Raw genomic sequence first — 17,923 nt, 5'->3', positions numbered from 1 at the left:
TCATGAAAATGTATTCAAGTGCAGGATAACTAATGTGAATAGATATACGTAAACAAGTAATGACATTGTTACAATGGAGTTAAAAGGATTAAAAATACATGGTACTCATAAGCACATTTACAGTATGCAGTATATAATGGATTGACAGGGACTCCCCAAGTCCCATTGTAAGACAGTAACAGTAATTGCTTTTGTGTGCGTGTGCCTGCGTGCACGTGTGTGCTCGTATGTGTGTGTGTGTGAGTGTGAGGGAGCTGTCTGCTCGAGTTGAACCAGACTGTCACAATGTTTTGTGGATCACTGAGCCCTCTGAGAGAGACAAAGAGTGACAGTGCGTGTGTGGGAGTCAGAGACGGAGCAGAGGGATGTTTACCTCACACTTCTCATCATCGAGAAGCTTAAGTGTTTTTCCACAACTATACGTTCATATTTGAAAAAAAAAAACCCATGAGAGGTAGAAATGAGCACAATGCATCCAGGTCAGTGCTGACATCAGGGATGTGGTACATGAGGAGGGTTTTTATATGATGCTTGCTGTATAAACAAACATAAACAAAGTAATATAGTTTGTAAATTGCCAGCATTCACACTAGACCTATAGAGTTGGGCTCAGATTACAAGAATTTAAAAAATCTGAGAGATATTTGTGTTGTATCACGAACATATGGACAATCTTCACAGATATTCTCCTCTTCTTCTTGCAACTACAAGATCAAAAAATAGTTTGGATCACTGTTCTAGAGGCAGCGATATCTCCTCACGTCTCATATGTGAGAGAGGCGTGGAGGATGACTTGCTCTAATGTTAATGAACAAAAGACTTAAAGGTCCAGTGTGTAAGATTTAGGTGAAAGGAATCTTTGGCAGAAATTGAATATAAAATAATCCTAGTGATGTTTTCACTGATGCGTTTCATCTTAATTTTATGAATTGTTGTTTTCTTTACCATAGAATGGGCCCTTTATATTTAAATTCTTTATATTTACATGGGGGGGGGTCCTCTCTGCGGAGGCCGCCATGTTTTTTACTGTCGTCCAAACTGGACAAACTAAAACCTTTTGAGTTTTCATGACAACTGAAGTTCACCACATGTTCTCTTTAATGTTTAGAAGAGGAGGTCGAGATGATGGGTGTTCAGCTGCCACATGCAATATCACTAAATTCTACACACTGAACCTTTAACAAGTCTGGGTGAGAAAACAGTCAGAGAGATGTGGTCAACACAGTTTATCTATTCTACAGGTGAGATTTTTTAGCTGTCAGTTCTAATATCTGTCAACAGTGGCAGGCTAGCTGACCTTAACTTCAGAATGTCAACCGTTGCTTTGCAGCACCATCAGCTGGTTTATGATACTCTACAACCCTGTCACACACATGGTGCTGCTGAGCAACAGTGTGCTCCTCGTTGTGGTCAGTGTCTGATCGTGTGGGTGTAAACGTTAATCCCATAATCCACAGCACAACATAATCCACAACAGGCCCACTGATACAAAACCCAATAGGGTAAGATTGTGTGTGAAGATAAGGAGGGAGGCCAGAATATACAGACAGTGAGAGAAGCTGAAAACACAAGATGGATGGATGTTCTCGGAAAATTCATGGTTACCGCTATCACTGCAAGTGTGGTTTAAAACTGCAGGTCCTCATGTGGGAGCGGTCGGTCTTTGGGCAGCAACTTTGTCAGAAATACCACAGAGGAGAGACTGATGTGTTTCACAGCAAAGAATAAAGCGTAATGCGCGAGTAGGGCTTCAACTAATAATTATTTTCATTATAAAATTGGCAAAATAAATTATTGGGTTAGTAAATTTGTCACAAAAATACAAAATAGGTATAAACGCCTTGTTTGATTTCCAACATTATATGATTATGACCTCTCATCTTGTTATGTCAAACCAACTGTTTAAAAGTCAAAGATTTTCCCTTTACAATCACGGATGGCAAAGAAAAACACTCATGTTTAAGAAGCTGTAACCAGCAAATATTTGACCCTTTTGCTTAAATAATGACTAAAATGAATGAATCAACATGGGAGTGGTGACCTTTGCTACAAACAGTTACAACTACTACATAATGAAAAGTAATCACAGGACGTCAGCCATAAATACTATCAAAAACAGGGTTATTTGAATTCAAAATCTCTTGGGGGCTTTGGGAACGGGTTGTTAACACAATAATATTTGTATTCTTATAATTCACACGGAACCATAGCAAGAAAGTTAAACCGTTCTTCTCTTATAGCTTTATTTTTAGCTGTAGCTGATAAAAACTCCTTGTTAACTGTGTCTGTGTGCTGCTGCGTGCTCAGCAGGGTTGGAAACAGCTTCACCGGTGCTGACACAGTGAGAGCAGCTCAAATCTGCAAAGCTAAAAATTCACAAATCTCCATAAAGTCAAGGGGAGCGACGGATTCAGGTGCAGGTTCATTATGTGCAACCCATTTAGTTTTATGGTTATTGTAATTTGATATCTTGGTATAAAAATGTATTAAATCCACTTAAATGATTGTAACTCTAAAGTTGAGTAACTCCAAAACAGTGATCACACACACACACACACACACACACACACACACACACTTGAGTCTCTCTCAGCACTGTTGGAATCTGATATCAATGTATGCATAGGAATGTAGACAGTTCAAGAAGTGTGTGAGGTTGATGATAGGCCGTCATCACTCATGCCGTCACTTCAGAAGATATTTGTGAGGAATTCTTACATGTTTTTCCTTTTAGTTTGCCTGGAAATATGTTTGCATGACTGAAATTCCAAAACGTCTTGCCTTTAGAAACAAATCTTTACATGTGTGCGATCTTATGTGCTCCAACAAATGCTCAGTGTGATGTGTAAAGTGAAAATAATTCTTTCAGTGGCCTTGTCTGTAGCTCCTGCTTTGACCTGTGTTTACAGTACAAAAACTCACACCCAATGCTTTACATCCAGAAACATCAATATAGAGATGCCCTCAGACACAAATATGCATCATCAAAATTACATAGCACTCAAAACAGCATACACTCATGGACACATGAAGGTGGATTGTTGCTCTGTGGCCTTCTGGTATTTCATTGAGATGAGGTCCCTCGCTGTACCGCCTGTGCTGCATGCTTTTTTCCGATAAAAGGAGTGGCTGGCAGTGCTCATTTTCCAGTCACCAGCCATGATTGCCAGATGATGGAGTTTGCTAATTTGCATGTAAGTGGGCTAATGTCTCTGCAGAAATACTGAATCAGGGGACTGCAACATTTGAATGATGCAGGTTTATGGAGTTAAGCTTTTGATAAACTGTACTCTAGGCCGCAACTAAAGTTGATTTGCTCAGTTTTTAAATCAGAAATAATATTAGTCCCTTTGATTTGAATGCATTTCACATCTTTTCCCAACAACAGCAGAACATTGAATTAAAAGTCAATTAAACAATCAGTGTGGAAAAAACATTTTTATGAGACTAATTTAACTTCAAGCACTTGTTGTGTCACAGTTAATTGTTTCTTGAGAGTCAGCAGCTCATTTGCATGTCGTACCAGTTTTTCTAGCAGCAGTAATCTCATGCACATTGGAACATAACGAGTAAAAACAAAAAGCCATGTTATCTTTATTGCTTTCTCACAAACATCTCTCCCCTCTAAATCCTTAGAATGAGAAAGCATCTGAATAAGGTTTTGTTGTCGTGCTGCGTTTTGTCTTTCCATCTCATTCCACAGGAGCATTGCCAAAGTTTGTTTGATGATAGCTGCGTGGTATTCTCACACGTCTGAGGCTCAAGTAATTTCATGTCCTGAAAGGCACCGCAGGACACAATTATACACTCAAGAAAATGTTCTTTGAGGGGAGGTGATGATAATGGTAATAAAGCTATTCTTAGACAGGGATTAAAAATCCTTGATTGAATGTGAATTGTAACTAAAGACGTCCAGTAGTACTGGCAGGTCTGATGTGGATTGCCTAGTCACAATCACGTCATCAAATTTAGACTGAAATCACAAGCAAAAGAGTCGGAAAAAACATTAATGTCAGTGTTGTTAGAGTCACAGATTGGTACCTTTGCCAAGGAAGATTACTCAAAATCTATGGACTGATTTTCATGACTTTTTGTCAAAGGGTGGGACATGAACCAAGGAGGAACCCAATAAATATTGAAGCAGATTTGGCTAAACGGGCTAAATATTTCTTTCCACCTTCCCCAACATGCCGAGATAGGGCGTTGGCCATGTAATAGTTATGCTAGTTCTAATTAGCAGTAGTTCTTAACCTGGGTATCCTGAGGATACTTCTATATATATATTTAAAATAAAATGACATTATTCACAGGAAATTGTTTTTACATGAAATAGTCTGTTCCGATCTAAGTATGGATGTCATTGAGTGTGTTGGAGGACGGGGGGGTCGAGGGGTACCAGCAGTATACCATTGATTATACTGGTGGGTGGCAACTTGAAAAGTTTTATAACCACTGGACTATTGGATCAAGCAACTACAAACAGCATATATGCAGCACCACTGCTCTGCTAGTGCTTTTCAAAACTTGGTAAAGCAAGAACATTGAAGCTTGTACATTTTATCTCACCTTGGTATCTAAATCTGGATTGAGTGCAGCAAACAATCACCTAGAGCTTGTAGTAGTGAATGTTAAGAGGATAGAAGATGAGATTAAGCTGAGATAGAGGTGGTTTGGAGAGGGAGGAGAAAGGAGGCAAATAAAAGCAGTGAGTGAGTAGACAGCAGGACAGAAGGACAAGTGTGGGAGATAGAAGAGGATGAAGCAAGGAATAAAGGAGATTAAGGAAGAATGATGAGGAGAAGAGGAAGAAGAAACAGAGGAGCAAAACAATTGTACAGATGTAAAAGTCATGCAGGTAACATTAAACAGATGTGCACATTTAAGTTAGATATGAAGGAAGAATAGTCCCCTAAGTTTTCTGCATCAGATATGATCAGATGTGATTGGTCAACCACAACCAACCAAAATATTTTCATCTGTTTCTGTAACAAACATTTTATTTTACATTTTATTTGAGTTCAGAAGATCACTGCATCTGTTGATTTACTCCTGCAAAGTAGTTAATTATAATTCTTTACTCTTTTCTTATTCAAACCAAACTTCCACAACAATAGCATCAAGGTTTAAGAGCAAACAAAAGTGAGTAGGTTTTGAGTGCCATCACCGCTTACGATGTGAGTGAATCAGAAAAGCTTTGACAACCTCAACGGTCCGGATGGGCTATAAAAATACCACAGAGCACACGTGTTCACCCCGACAAGTGCCTGACTGGTCATTTTGTTAGTTGGAGCGTGAGTGCATGTGAAAAATGCGGCTTTGCATTAAGTTTACCGAACTGATTCGACACCTTAAGCTGCTGACCAAAAAACAGAGCCTGGGGTTTTCAACATGAGACTTCAGTGACAACACAAATGCACGCATGTTAACATATCTTAAGTTAATTATTCATAGACACACTGTGATAGACAGCCATATCACTGAGTTATTTGTAGCATGCAACTGTCTTCATCACTTTGTGTATGTGTCGACCTTGAGCCACACAAAGTCCACACTGTTGCAGTGTTTTCTTTTGCTTTCACGTTCTCTCTCCGTATTGTAACGCTCTAAAGAAATCATATTTAATCTGGTAGTTAAACAGGTTCTCACACGCTTAATACACAGAACCACACCACGTGCAACAGTTTGTAAAAGAACAACCTGCAGCATTACTTTAGATTAAGACTGTATATAAATATGTAAAACAAGTTTCCACTTCCTCCTGTTGTACAAAAACAAAGCTAAAACATCCCGGACATGGCTGCATGTTTTTTTGAAGCCTGAGTCTGCACAGTAGGAATCGTGGAGTCATGGCATTGAGGTCCCATCAATACACGTTTGACCAATCACGAGTCAATCTCAGCTGCCAATCATGACGTTTCGCCCGAGCGGCATCAAATTAGCTAATTAAATCCAAACTTTCTGGAGTTTGTCACATTTATAAATTTGGCCTTTGTCCCATCCACTACCATTGAGGGGTGATCAGTATCTGTTCATTAACAAATGCAGTATAACTGAGGTAACACTCTTTAATGTCAACACTTCAGCCTCACAAACAGCAGTCATGTGTGGCCCTTGGATTTAATGATATTAGCAGCAATAACATCAAATAAGCACTTGTGGTAGCTATGGATCAGACCTGCACAATGTTAAAGAGGAATTATGATCCAAACCTGCATCAGAGCTGCCTCAGCTCACTCAGACAGATGGTCTAACTGTGGACTGATGAATATTTAAAATCTTTGACATGCCTTTTAACTCTTTTCAGCTTTATGCAAATCAGCCCCGTAAGTCCCCTGAGATCTTTTTTTTCGTAGGGCATGATTGGTATCTCTTGTGACTACTAGACTGAAAATGTTTGAGGGTTTTTTTCATAAATATAACCCACACCTACAGTCTTGTTTCATCGATTGGACTCCATGTTTACCGGCTCTTGACTCCAGTTAGCTGTTGTTGATGTCATTAGCTTCAGGGTTCAGGTTCTTTTTTCCCACCCTACACTGTAAATGATGAATAATTGAATAATGCAGCCAATCTGAAGGAGAACCATTCCTTGATGGCTGGTAAGAATAATTGAGCAGAGTTTGTTCATAATTATAAGTCCAATCAAAATTGGACTGGATTCAGCCCTTTAATCAAATCTGCTGCTATAGTTGCTTCTTTAGCCTTTACTCAACACTTCCACCAAGTTTTAGAAAGATTGTCTCTACAGTTTTTGTGTAATCCTGCTAAAAGTCAAACATCAGTGAAAACATAACATCCTTGGTTGAGATGAAGGTGGAAAAGGAAAAGTAAGGTAACAGCAGGGATGGGTATTAGGCAGCTGGAGTTTCCTATAGCTTTTAAATCATGTGTTTATCACAAGAGCAATAGATGGAAACAATGGAAAGAGTGTCTCCAACTGATTACATTGGCACTGTGTCATGTCTGAGGAGAATTTCTCGTGGTAACGCTGAAATACCAAACATGTCACACACAAGCTCGACACTGTTCTCAGCAGGTGCTTATTTTTGTTGTCGCACATCAGAGGGTTTTGTTGTTGCTGGTTTTTCTTTTTGTCTGTGCGAGTAAGCTTTTCCTGAGTTAATTATTCAAATAAGTGTTAAGATAAACAGTAAGCGGCCATTTCACAGAGTCCCTGTTATCTGCAGCATGCAGTGGTTTTCTCTGTGTGCCTAACCCGTCTTGTGACTGAGCGCTGAGGCACCATGAGCCAACCCTCAGCTAAACAAAGTCAGCACTGTTGCTCTGTGTTCTTTTGCTCTCTCTCTCTCTGCACTGGAAGGCATAATAGGAAGCATATTTAATGTGGCATTTAAACAGGTACTCAGATAATCCCAAAGCTGTTGTATAGTTGAACTCTCGGAGCACAAATTCTGAACCTGACCCAGGGCTTGACACTGCGAGCTCTCGCTTGCATTTGCAACCTAAAATAGATGTGTGCAAAATGTAACATGTACTTAAGAGTCTGTGTGCGAATAACAGGTATTACAAAATTCAAGAAGCATCTTATCTTTTCCAGGTATTTTCTGAGCACTTTGCCTTTTGGACAGTTATCATGAAATAGGGAAAGAGAGCAGGCAAGATACACAGCAAAGATCAGGGTCGGAGCAGAACCTGTGGCCACTGCAGGAAGGCTTAAGCCTCCGATGTGCGCCCTTACATCACCTAGTAGCACGGCTGACTAAGTACTGAGGCACAACATCTTTCTTTTTAACAAAAAAGTTGATAACACAGTGTTGATGATGACGCAGACACTGTAATGTACCATTATCCGTTGAAAAACAATCATTTGATTTCACGTGGATTCTGGCTGAGCTCAAAACAAACCAGATGACCTGCTTACAGCTGCTGGACTCACCAGTTATACCTTGTGTGTCCAAACGGACTGAGCAGACATCTTGGTGTTTGGAAACATTAATTACTTTATTATAGAGATGCTCATACGTTTTATACAGAATATTCTCTTTGAACCAGTCTTTGGTGTTTTCAGTGGATTATGCAGCAGAATGAAATTAGCGTGACCATGAAATATTGTTTCGGTGCAGTGGTAAGTTATTGATTTCAGACTCTGAGGTTGGAAAGATTCAAAAGTTCACCAAGTTCCAATGAAAATGTCTCGGGTTAAAATAACAAATGTTGCCGGCGGTACTTCATGTTCGCTGTCACTAATTGAACTATGCTGTTGTCAGTACATGTCAAAGATAGTTTGTGAGAGAAGAGCCACTTCTCTGTAATACTGCTGTACAACCATGAGTTACCTGAGTGTTTCTGCAGTTCCAACAGAGTGAGACATCTTTTTTTCTAGTCAGTCATTTAACATCACTGTCAGAGGTTGTATTCTCCTGACTGAACTTTCATTAATACTATTTGAGCAATTTACACTTATTAACTTCAATTTAAAGAACGTAGATCTTAGATAGTAGTAGATTCGTAATATTAATGAATTTGGGGCCTTAACATTCAATGAGGATATTGCAGTAAAATAATTTGAAGTAGAAGTTAGATTTTGGTTTACTTTTTCAAATCAAATACAATATTTTTGCTTGAAAATGTAAAATGTATACCATTTGATAAGTTTCCATTGTGCCTCTAAAGTGTGTGTGTGTGTGTGTGTGTGTGTGTGTGTGTGTGTGTGTGTGTGTTTGGATATTTAACATCCTCCTTGCTCTTCACACTCCTATCCTCTTGTTTGTAATCCCTTGTTAATCTTGCAGCCCCTAATTTGAACCTCTGTGTGGGTTTTTGCTCAGGGAGCAAAGCAGCCTTGGAACTGGTTGAGATTCATTGTTCTACTGAAGGACTCATCAGCAGAACTGATGGAGGGGATGTTGAAAGGGCAACTGAGGCCTTGTGGTTGAAATGCCGTGCCTCTAATTACCTCACTACCTGCATTCTCACACCTGCGACACGTTGGAGATGGATAAATGTTCAGATACATGGTTAAGTAACTTTTTTGATCAAATGAAAGCTGCATCTTTTTCTCTCCCACTAAAGTACTTTTCTTTCCTTTAGAAATTAGCTTGCTATAATTTAAATCCATTTTTAATCAGTGCAGAGGCTGATTATCTGCTGGTTCTTCATTCTCAGGTAGCGCTCATCAAACTGAAACTTAATTTCACCAATAGAGAATAATGGTGAATGCTGCTGCTGAACTATTCTTACCTCTGACTGTGAGTGCTTGTTTGAGATCATTACATCAGTGTCATGCTGAGCTGTATGAGAGCAGTCTGCCTTTTGAGGCACCACAACATATGTTACATTCAAATCCCTCAGTTAGTTTTAGAATTATGCGACTACTCAGGCAATACAAACCTAGTGTAATGGAATTAAGTATCACTTACTGAGCCTGATGCATGTGCATATTGTCACCAGCCCTGGTTCACAACACAGTAAACTTAGCATTTGTTAAGAAAGTGCTGGCAAAGACGGCTGCTGCTTGATATTACCCCTCCTCTCTGTGTCGACTCACCTTCTCTTTGTACCTCTGTGTGGCTAAGAAACTTGAGGTGGAATGGCCTTCTGCTCCCCTGTCTCAGAAACCAAATTGCCTGTCCTTTTTTCTACTAATCTACTACTAATCTTTGTTTTCTCTAGTCTGGTTGCAATGTTGAAAACCAACATGGTTACTGTTTTGGGACCCTTATGTGGTCTTTCTGTGGGCCAATCCATAGTTGGATAGCCAATAGACAACCCCCAGGGACTTGTGTGGGTGAGCCCTTTGGGGCTTATGGTAGAATGTACTACAGGCCATCAAGATATCAAGGTCAGGACAGACCATAATACAATGTTAGATAAAGAGGGACTATCACGCTCCCTTTTAAAATGGCCACCTCAAGCTGGGTTGTTAATTTGAAACCTGCCAGTGTCCGTAGTTAAAAAGCAGAGAGAGAGAGTTCAGGTGGTATTAAAGAAATCACTTCACTGACTCCATCCGGTCATGCTCAGACTGTTTTAAAGAAATCCTGGCTCTTGCACACTATCTATCTATTATCGATTACATGTGCAGTTTTTTCAAGGACTGCAGCATAGATGATATGAAACAAATTGAATATACTGTATATGGCAGGTAACTCCTCTTGCGTTTCCCATATTCCCTTGACCCTGTCTTTGCTCTTGACCATTAACTGTACTCCATTCTTGACCTTGGAACCTACCTTGACCTACTCTTAAACAATGATGTGTAAAAGATTGTTTTTCCTTTTTTGGGGAGATGCTTAGTCTATTAAAAAACCATTAGGTCCCATAAATAACACAGATACATGCAGTAACAGGCTGCAGCGGCCGGCTATTCAACAACCATTATTCAAGCTACAGTGACAAGTGTAGGTGGAGCCTGTAGCCCCCTCCCCCCTCCATGCACACACACGCACACACACACACACACACACACACACACACACACACACACATACACACAGTGGAGTCTGCTGTCTCATCATGTGCACCGCTGCCTTTCCCCCATCCGTACACTTGCCACACTTCTAAGGGTGCTCACTGTCTGTTTTCCTGAATATATATTTGCTCAAGCTCGCTCACACAACACGCCTCTACCCCTGTGTCCGCATCCGATCACACATACACTTTTAATCTTACGCACATGAAAGCCTCCTCTCTGCACACATTTACACGTGTTTAAAATTCTCTTTTTGTCTCCTACATACACACGCCCTCCCGTTCTCTCTTTTCTCCCTCCCTCTCCCTCTGTCCCTCTCTGCTACACACACTCACACACACCCCTCCTCCCTGTGTCAGTGCAAAGTAGAGCGAGAGCAAGGAGCCACTCGTTCATTTTTTTTTTCCCATCGTCTCTTGCCTTGCTCTGTCTTCACCGGGGCTGCACAGAGGGAAAGGGAGGGTGTCTCTTTTTTTTTTTGTTGCCTCCATCCTCACCGAGTACGCCTGAACATTCGAGGGGGGATAAAGAGTGACACAGAAGGGAACAGCCAAGGAGATAAAGAGTGGGAAAGACAGAAAGAGGCAGGACCCTTGTTCCATCGGTCTGTCTCAGAACAAGGGGGGGAAGGAGAAAGAGGGGTAACTGCAGGGAGACGGGAAAAGGAGGAGAGGGAAGGAGGCGCCATGGGTCAACTGTGCTGCTTCCCTTTCTCCCAAGCCGAGGAGAAAATCAGTAAGTGTCTCCTGCTCCTGTCTCTGTGCGTGGGTGTGTGTTGTGGCAGAGACTGTGTGCCTGTAGTGTTGGAATATAATATACACTGTGTGAGTCTGTGCACACGGTTACATCCATTGTGTTTAACCTGAAGATGGACTAAGAGCACATGTGTGTAAGAGAGTGACCATGCAATTCCCATTGTGTGCAGTCTGGTATTATGTATTTGTGGAGTAAGGGTCTGGAGATTTAAAAGCTTCTGCAACAAGATTATATAGTTAAGCTATACTGATAAGTAAGTACAGTGTGCAAACATCAACTGAGAGCAACAAAGTTAAAGTATGTTCATACGCTTTGCACTGATTAGATTTGGTTTATGCCTGTAGAGAATAGAAACTTAAAGGTGCCGTGTGGAGTTTTCTTGTGTGTTTATATTCAATGTTAATCGCTAAAACATACTGAGTAGCCTGGAGGTCTAAAAACCCTGATGGGTCCTCATGAAACATTTGCAAAGCCAATAATGTTAGATATTCTTAACCAATGTACGCTATTTTGCAGTTTTCTTCTGCCATTTTTGATACATCGCTTTTCTTCTTTGTGCATTACTGCCACCAACTGTCGCAGGTTGGAATCATGTCCCGTGTGCACGATATAATGTAGCTTGGGAAAATAATCGCTCTGTAGAACCACTAATGGCCAAAAAATCCAGATGGTATCTAAATCCTCAGTGGACACAGTGGACATGAAGAATTGGTTTCAAGGGAAAAGCAGCTTTCTTCCAGTGCTGTGCATTTCCTCAGTCTGACTATGTATGATAGTAGTAATAGTTTCTACATTTTATCTGTCACCATCATTAGCATACATGTGGTTATCTTTGGGAAACCATTTCTTCTGTTTTCATTAGTTCTTGCTTTACTGCTTCAGCTCAGAGGCCTGAAAGCTGAAAAAGTGACAAAGGTAAATTGAATAAATACAAATTCTTCAAAATATCATGTGACATGTCTGTGTTTGTGTGTGAAATAAAATCCCAACGCTTCCCCGAATGTCTGTCTGTCGCCTCCTGAGTCACAGCTGCAACTCCATCAGGGCAGGTTACAGATGATCTCAGGTGAAAGGTCATCATGTGGCAAAAACAGACTGGTGACAGGCAGCTATTTATAACTAAGTGATTTCACAAACAAACTAAATGAATAAAGCTTAAAATAGGGCTTGACTTGAACTCTGGATATCGAAGGGCAGTAAATTGATTATTTGGATATTTATTTAGAAAAGATTCTGTCTCCTCAGCAAACAGTAAACTGTACTTTTGTAGTTTTCTAATCAGCTCAATTTAGCTAAAACTAGTTTGCCTACCTGTCCTGAGTGTACTTTGCAGCTTCCCATGCAAACCTCATATGATGAATGGTATAGATAATGGATGTATGATAGTATTGATAATATTGCTGCTTAAATGTTGGCTGGATTAATGATTACATAAATTGTGGTACAAAGTCAAAAACTGGGTGTGTGTGGTGAGTGTGTGTGTGTTTGTGCACTTTGTATAAGATCTTGATCCTGCTGATGATCCTGTCATAAACATAGACTTTGACACTGCGGCTGATATGTGGCTGATATGGCAATTTTCTAAATAGATGGTGTGTGTGTATGCATACATGTGTGCTATCTTACAGCACAGATAAAGAATATTGTAAAGGGCCGCATCCACACACATTACTGCATGCTCTCTGTTCCAGCTTCTCTTTCTCTTCCTCTCCTGTGTTTTCCCCCCGTGCCCCCCCCCCCCTCTCTTTCCCTCTCTCTCCACGCTTGCAGCTGCTTTGCTATAAACAGTCGAGGCCACTGTGCCCTACTTCTGAGCAGAGAGAGAGAGAGAGAGAGAGAGACAGAGATGCTGGGAGAAGGGGAAAGAGTGATGCAGGGAATGAAGACTAATGAGGGGAAAAGCACGGAATAGACTTAAAGAGAAATCGTGATATTGAGACAAAGGCCGAGGCAGAGGGGGAGCGTGAACTGTAGATCGGATGCTACCCCTGTGATGTGGTGACAGTCTTCCTCGTGAGCACAGCAAGACACATGCATGTCCTGTGTGTGTACTGTGTGTGTACTGTGTGTGTGTGTGTGTGTGTGCGATCGCAGTGTGCCTATGTGTGAATAAACCGTGACTAATACAACAAGGCGTCACACAGTGACGTTCAATTATAATTTCATCAAATTTAACGCCAAATATTGTATATAATAAGCTCATTAACTCTTGAATTTTTTTTTTTGACAGTTAAAGTGGCTGTTTGACTTTGAACTTCGACCATCAAAATCTAATTAGTTAATCTTTGACTTCAAATGGACATTTGTGCCAGATTTAAAGAAATTACAGGATATTTCGCACTTAACACAAGTTGTCAAGTCAACCAGATTGTGTTAAAAAGAAAATAAGAAAATAAATAATTACCAATTGGAAATATGTAGATATTTAGCAGTTTAGTTGGAGATTTGATGACAGTGTGTTTGACCAAGCAATAAACGAATCCAACTTGTTCCAAGTTATAATTACATCTATAAAATGTCTAAAACATTGTCAGTAAAGTTGATCAAAAGTTCTGAGGACAAGATTACATCTTCAGTTGTCGTAATTTGACCGACCAAGATCTGAAAAACCCACATACATTCAATTATTTTAAATAAAGAGCAAATAAAAGCTACATTTCTCAATACTTGATGCAGAAACAAGGGAACACTTGCTGTTGTGCTTGATCGATCAGTTGTTATGATTGATCAATTCAAAAACTTTCTGCTGATTGATTTTCTGTCAGCCAAGTCAAGCAGTCAAATAGAAAACCATAACTTACTTTCTAAATGGCCACATGGGGGTGTGATCTGAATAGAGTCAGTCCTCCCCTAAGCATTGGTCCAAATTTCCAACAGATTTCATTGAAATGATTAAATGTTTTTTAAAGATTTCCTGGTAACCATCAGACAAAGTGACAAACAGGACTGAACTCATGATAGTTATTCTGCTCCAGTATGAAGCTGCATTAGAAAGTGCCCTCACTGCTGCTCTTTGCTGATGCATGTTTTTGCTGCCTCTCTTTTCTTGTGAAATGCTCCTCATATTATCTTAGTGAGCAGGAGGTCACTGAATAAATTAGATATTTCCAGTCTTTTTAAACAATTGCACAAACAGCACCACTGCCCTTACAGCTTTCGTTTGGTTTGTACTACACAGCCAGACTAGAGTGACCACTGGAGCGTGCATACCTTCCCCAAGGCCCAGCGGACCCCCCACATTTAAATTCACTAGATCTGGATTTTAGATTGATTTGCACAAAATTGCACACACTTTTAGTTATACAAGTATCTTAAACACGCAGACACTGAAGCTGGATGAAAATCTCAGCTCTTTTCCATATATTGTAGTAATATTATTTGTTGTGTGTATTTTTCTTGAACAAAATGTATTCCATTAACTTTGATAACCTCTGAGATACAGTAAGTTACCACTGATATATGTGTAGACATATTGCTGGAAATCAGACATAAAATATGTCAAATTTCCTTCAGGTTTTTTTCTGTTGTCACACCTCTTCCAATACAGTGGGAAAATGACCCCATAGAAAATGAAATTATGTTGAACAAGAATGGCACCACCTCTGCGATGGCCCAACAGTCTCCTTTAATTCATTCAAACTGCACCAAGTTGTACACACTCAGATTTCAGATCATGAATTATTCTCTGAGAAATTAATGTAACTGTTTAAAAATGCCTTATCTTGCAATTTTAAAGTAAGTGAAAAAAAAAATCATGGCTCTGCACAAATTCATAGGTTTCTTTTCTGACCCATGCCGCATCATTTCACCAAACAATGCTGCTAACTGACATACACACACGGATCAGGTGGAGGTTATAAAGGCAGCATTCCTCCTCATAGAGGGACACAGATTGGGTGGAATAATGAAGGGTGACTCAGCCTCTGGTTGGCCACTGCATGAGCTGGTCACCCACGTCCTTTCTGCTCTTGATAGCTGTCGAGGTTCACAAACGCAAAATGGTTAAAAATTTGGATATGTGGTTGTTGTCATGAGCAGTGACCACATGTGAGGAAGAGAGGGAGCATGATGAGAAGAGAACAGGGCGGGGGGTTAAAAGGCGCAGGAGAGAGGGGAAGGGATGCATGCTTAATTCATCCTTTTTTTTGGTCTCCCATTTATTCCCCTCTGCCAAGTTTTCTTCTTTCCTTCCAGTGCCTCTCCATGTTAACTCTTTCTCTCACAGCTACCGCGCACCTTCTTTGCATCATATGAGTCTGACAGCCGACGACAGCTCAGTGAGCCGGGTCAGTGAGCGGAAAACGCCTGAATATAGTGACTGACTGCTTTTTGTGCCAACTCGGGTTGTGGCACAGCGGAGAGAGGGCACAGCTGGGTTTAAATTTCAACACACATGCTCTGAAGCTTTGCCAGAGGGAAAAGGGGACTGAGGTTTTGTTCTGCGAGAGGCAAATGGAAATAGATCAGTGTCTGCTTTTTTAAGGTGCAATCAATAAGAGATGTTAACATCCTCATTGCTTTGTCCCCATGCGGTCTGATTGTGTCGAGGTCTCACTGGATCACAGCCAGTCTCCGTTTAAGCAGAAACAGGCTAAATCTGTCACTGCTCGTTATGACGACTTTCAGCACATAATAAAGCTGCAGTCCGGGATTAAGATACTTTTATGATTTATGTACCACTGAGCCCCCCCTCCCTGCAGAAACCATACTATATCACATTTAGTCATGGTGGGGCCGTGCTGAGCTGATACAGCCAAGTCATGGTGTGTTATGACGTTGTGAGTTGGCTGAGTTTTGTGATCACTTGTCCTGTGACACCAGGCTGCAGAACTGAAAGGTGTCGTATCAAAGCATAGTAGAAAGGCCTGGCTGTTTATTTGATCTACGGTCAAGCAGCGTTAACAGGGCGCCACACACACGTCCCCCTGTAGGGCTTTAATGTCTGCGTCCCCTTTCAGACCTGCAGACCTGAAGAGATACTGTGCCACTGTTTTTTTTAAAGAGAGCAAATATTCTAGCCACTTGGCTGTCTGGGTGTCAATGCCAGTCAGTCAAGACTAAACTAAATTGACAATAAGTAGAATATATACCATCACCAAGGTCCAACAGTCCCCTTAAATTCAATCAAGCTGCACCAAATTGCACACAAACTGGCGTAATGCTGTGTCTCTGTTCCTGAAATGTTTTGCCCTCTGTCATCATGTTCATGTTTGAGAAAATGAACTCTTTCCATCAGCAGTTTTCATTATTGTCAAATTGTTGTCGTTGTTTCTGTCAGTCTGTGGAGTCACAGTTTCAGGGTCACATTGCCACCGTTTGATATTTCACATCCAGCCTCCTCGCTGTATCATTTTTGAAAAGGTGTGAAAATACAGCTTTGATGGCATTCCCTGTCTCATTGGAAGGAATTTATCAGCCATGAAATTGTCAATCACGGTTCTGGAAGAGAGGATGAGACTCACACAGTTCTGGGCACAAACATGCTGTGTTCCATTGCTGTGGCACAAGGGAGAGATTGTGAGAAATGTAATTATTTGTCATCTATTGCTGAATTAACTGAAATGCAGGCAAATTAGGCCTCACTTCAGGCATTGTTTAAGAAAGATTATCAGAGATTACGGAGCTGCAGGAGTTAAATCCTAGACTCTGTGTTTTTATCTTTTGCTCAAAATATCTTATTACATTAAATACAGTTCAATGCAGCGTTTAAGTGAATTAATGGCATTAGTGCTTCACTCAAAGGCTGTTTGATGAGGACATAGGGCACTGTAGTGTCTCTCAGCCGGTCTTCAAGAGTAAACAGCTTCGGTTTATTGATTTGACTTTCTGCTTCCAGCCGAATGTTTAATTTACTGGAATAATCTTCATTGAGTTCACTTCAAGCACAAAACCCTAATGTTCTGCACTTTTCATGGAGTGCATATATGTTAGCATTGTCTACGTGGTGTTGAACATTCACAATCCATAAACGGGTCTATCATCAATATTAAATACAGTAGTATTTGACTTATAGTGTGATTTCAAAGTTGTTAAAGTGCGATGACGTCAGTATCTCATGTTTGAGAGAGTCTCTGGTATTTCCTGAGGAAACCACTTCACCATCAGAGTTTTACCCCCACCTACCCCGCAGCTCCACAGCCTCGAATCTACCCCCACTGTCCTCGTCCCCGTCTCCTTTTTCAAGGCTTGTCCTTTCCAATTTCCCCCTCCTCCTCCCCCTCTCCTGTCCTCAAATGCACCCACTCCTTTCTTTTTCGTTCCTGCTCTGCTTTTTCGTTTCTCATTCGCATCTCCATTAAGGAGGTCCTTGCTATGCACAAACATCCTCTCCCTCTTCTTCCTCACATCACGCACTGTAGTCCTCCTCCTCGTTGTCCCCCTCTTTCCCTCCTCCTCCTACTCATGCCGGTCGCTTTCTTTCTATTTATCCTCTTCCTCTCACCAGATATGCTGCAGTAAATTTCTGCTCAGGCCTCATGTGAGAGCTTTCAGGGAATCATTTGATTTGGAGCAAGTAAAAATTAGTCATAGCAGCAGATTATTAGGCTGGATTTAAACATTATCAGGAGGCTGCTCTATCCATTGAATTTGATTCAGGCCTTTTAATGGGATTATTTTGAGTCCCTTTGATGCATGTAGACGTGGAGCGCTTGTGAATGGCAGCTGGAACTGAAAGTCCTCCATCAAGGAAAGAAGCATGTATTAAAAGTGCCTCTGAGCTATTTGGAGGAAGGA

General features: G+C 40.8%; 1 protein-coding gene across 3 annotated transcripts in view; it reads left to right on the top strand.

Annotated features, from left to right (window-relative positions):
• Positions 1-17,923, top strand: part of LOC109632591 (A-kinase anchor protein 7) — a 39,201-nt gene that overhangs the window by 10,074 nt on the left and 11,204 nt on the right. Inside the window, exon 10 of one of the 3 annotated variants that reach the window (XM_069514683.1) lies at positions 8,790-9,060. The exons of the other annotated variants lie outside the window; for them this stretch is intronic. Within the exon in view, the coding sequence (XP_069370784.1) occupies positions 8,790-8,983 (194 nt within the window). The 3' untranslated portion in view covers positions 8,984-9,060. Of the gene's footprint in view, positions 1-8,789; positions 9,061-17,923 lie in introns of those variants that run through there. 3 annotated transcript variants of the gene reach the window in all.

This window comes from Paralichthys olivaceus, chromosome 19, assembly GCF_024713975.1.
Source record: "Paralichthys olivaceus isolate ysfri-2021 chromosome 19, ASM2471397v2, whole genome shotgun sequence".
Lineage (NCBI taxonomy): Eukaryota > Metazoa > Chordata > Actinopteri > Pleuronectiformes > Paralichthyidae > Paralichthys > Paralichthys olivaceus.
Note: the sequence above shows the minus strand (reverse complement) of the source record. Positions and strands in the feature narration are given on the sequence as shown.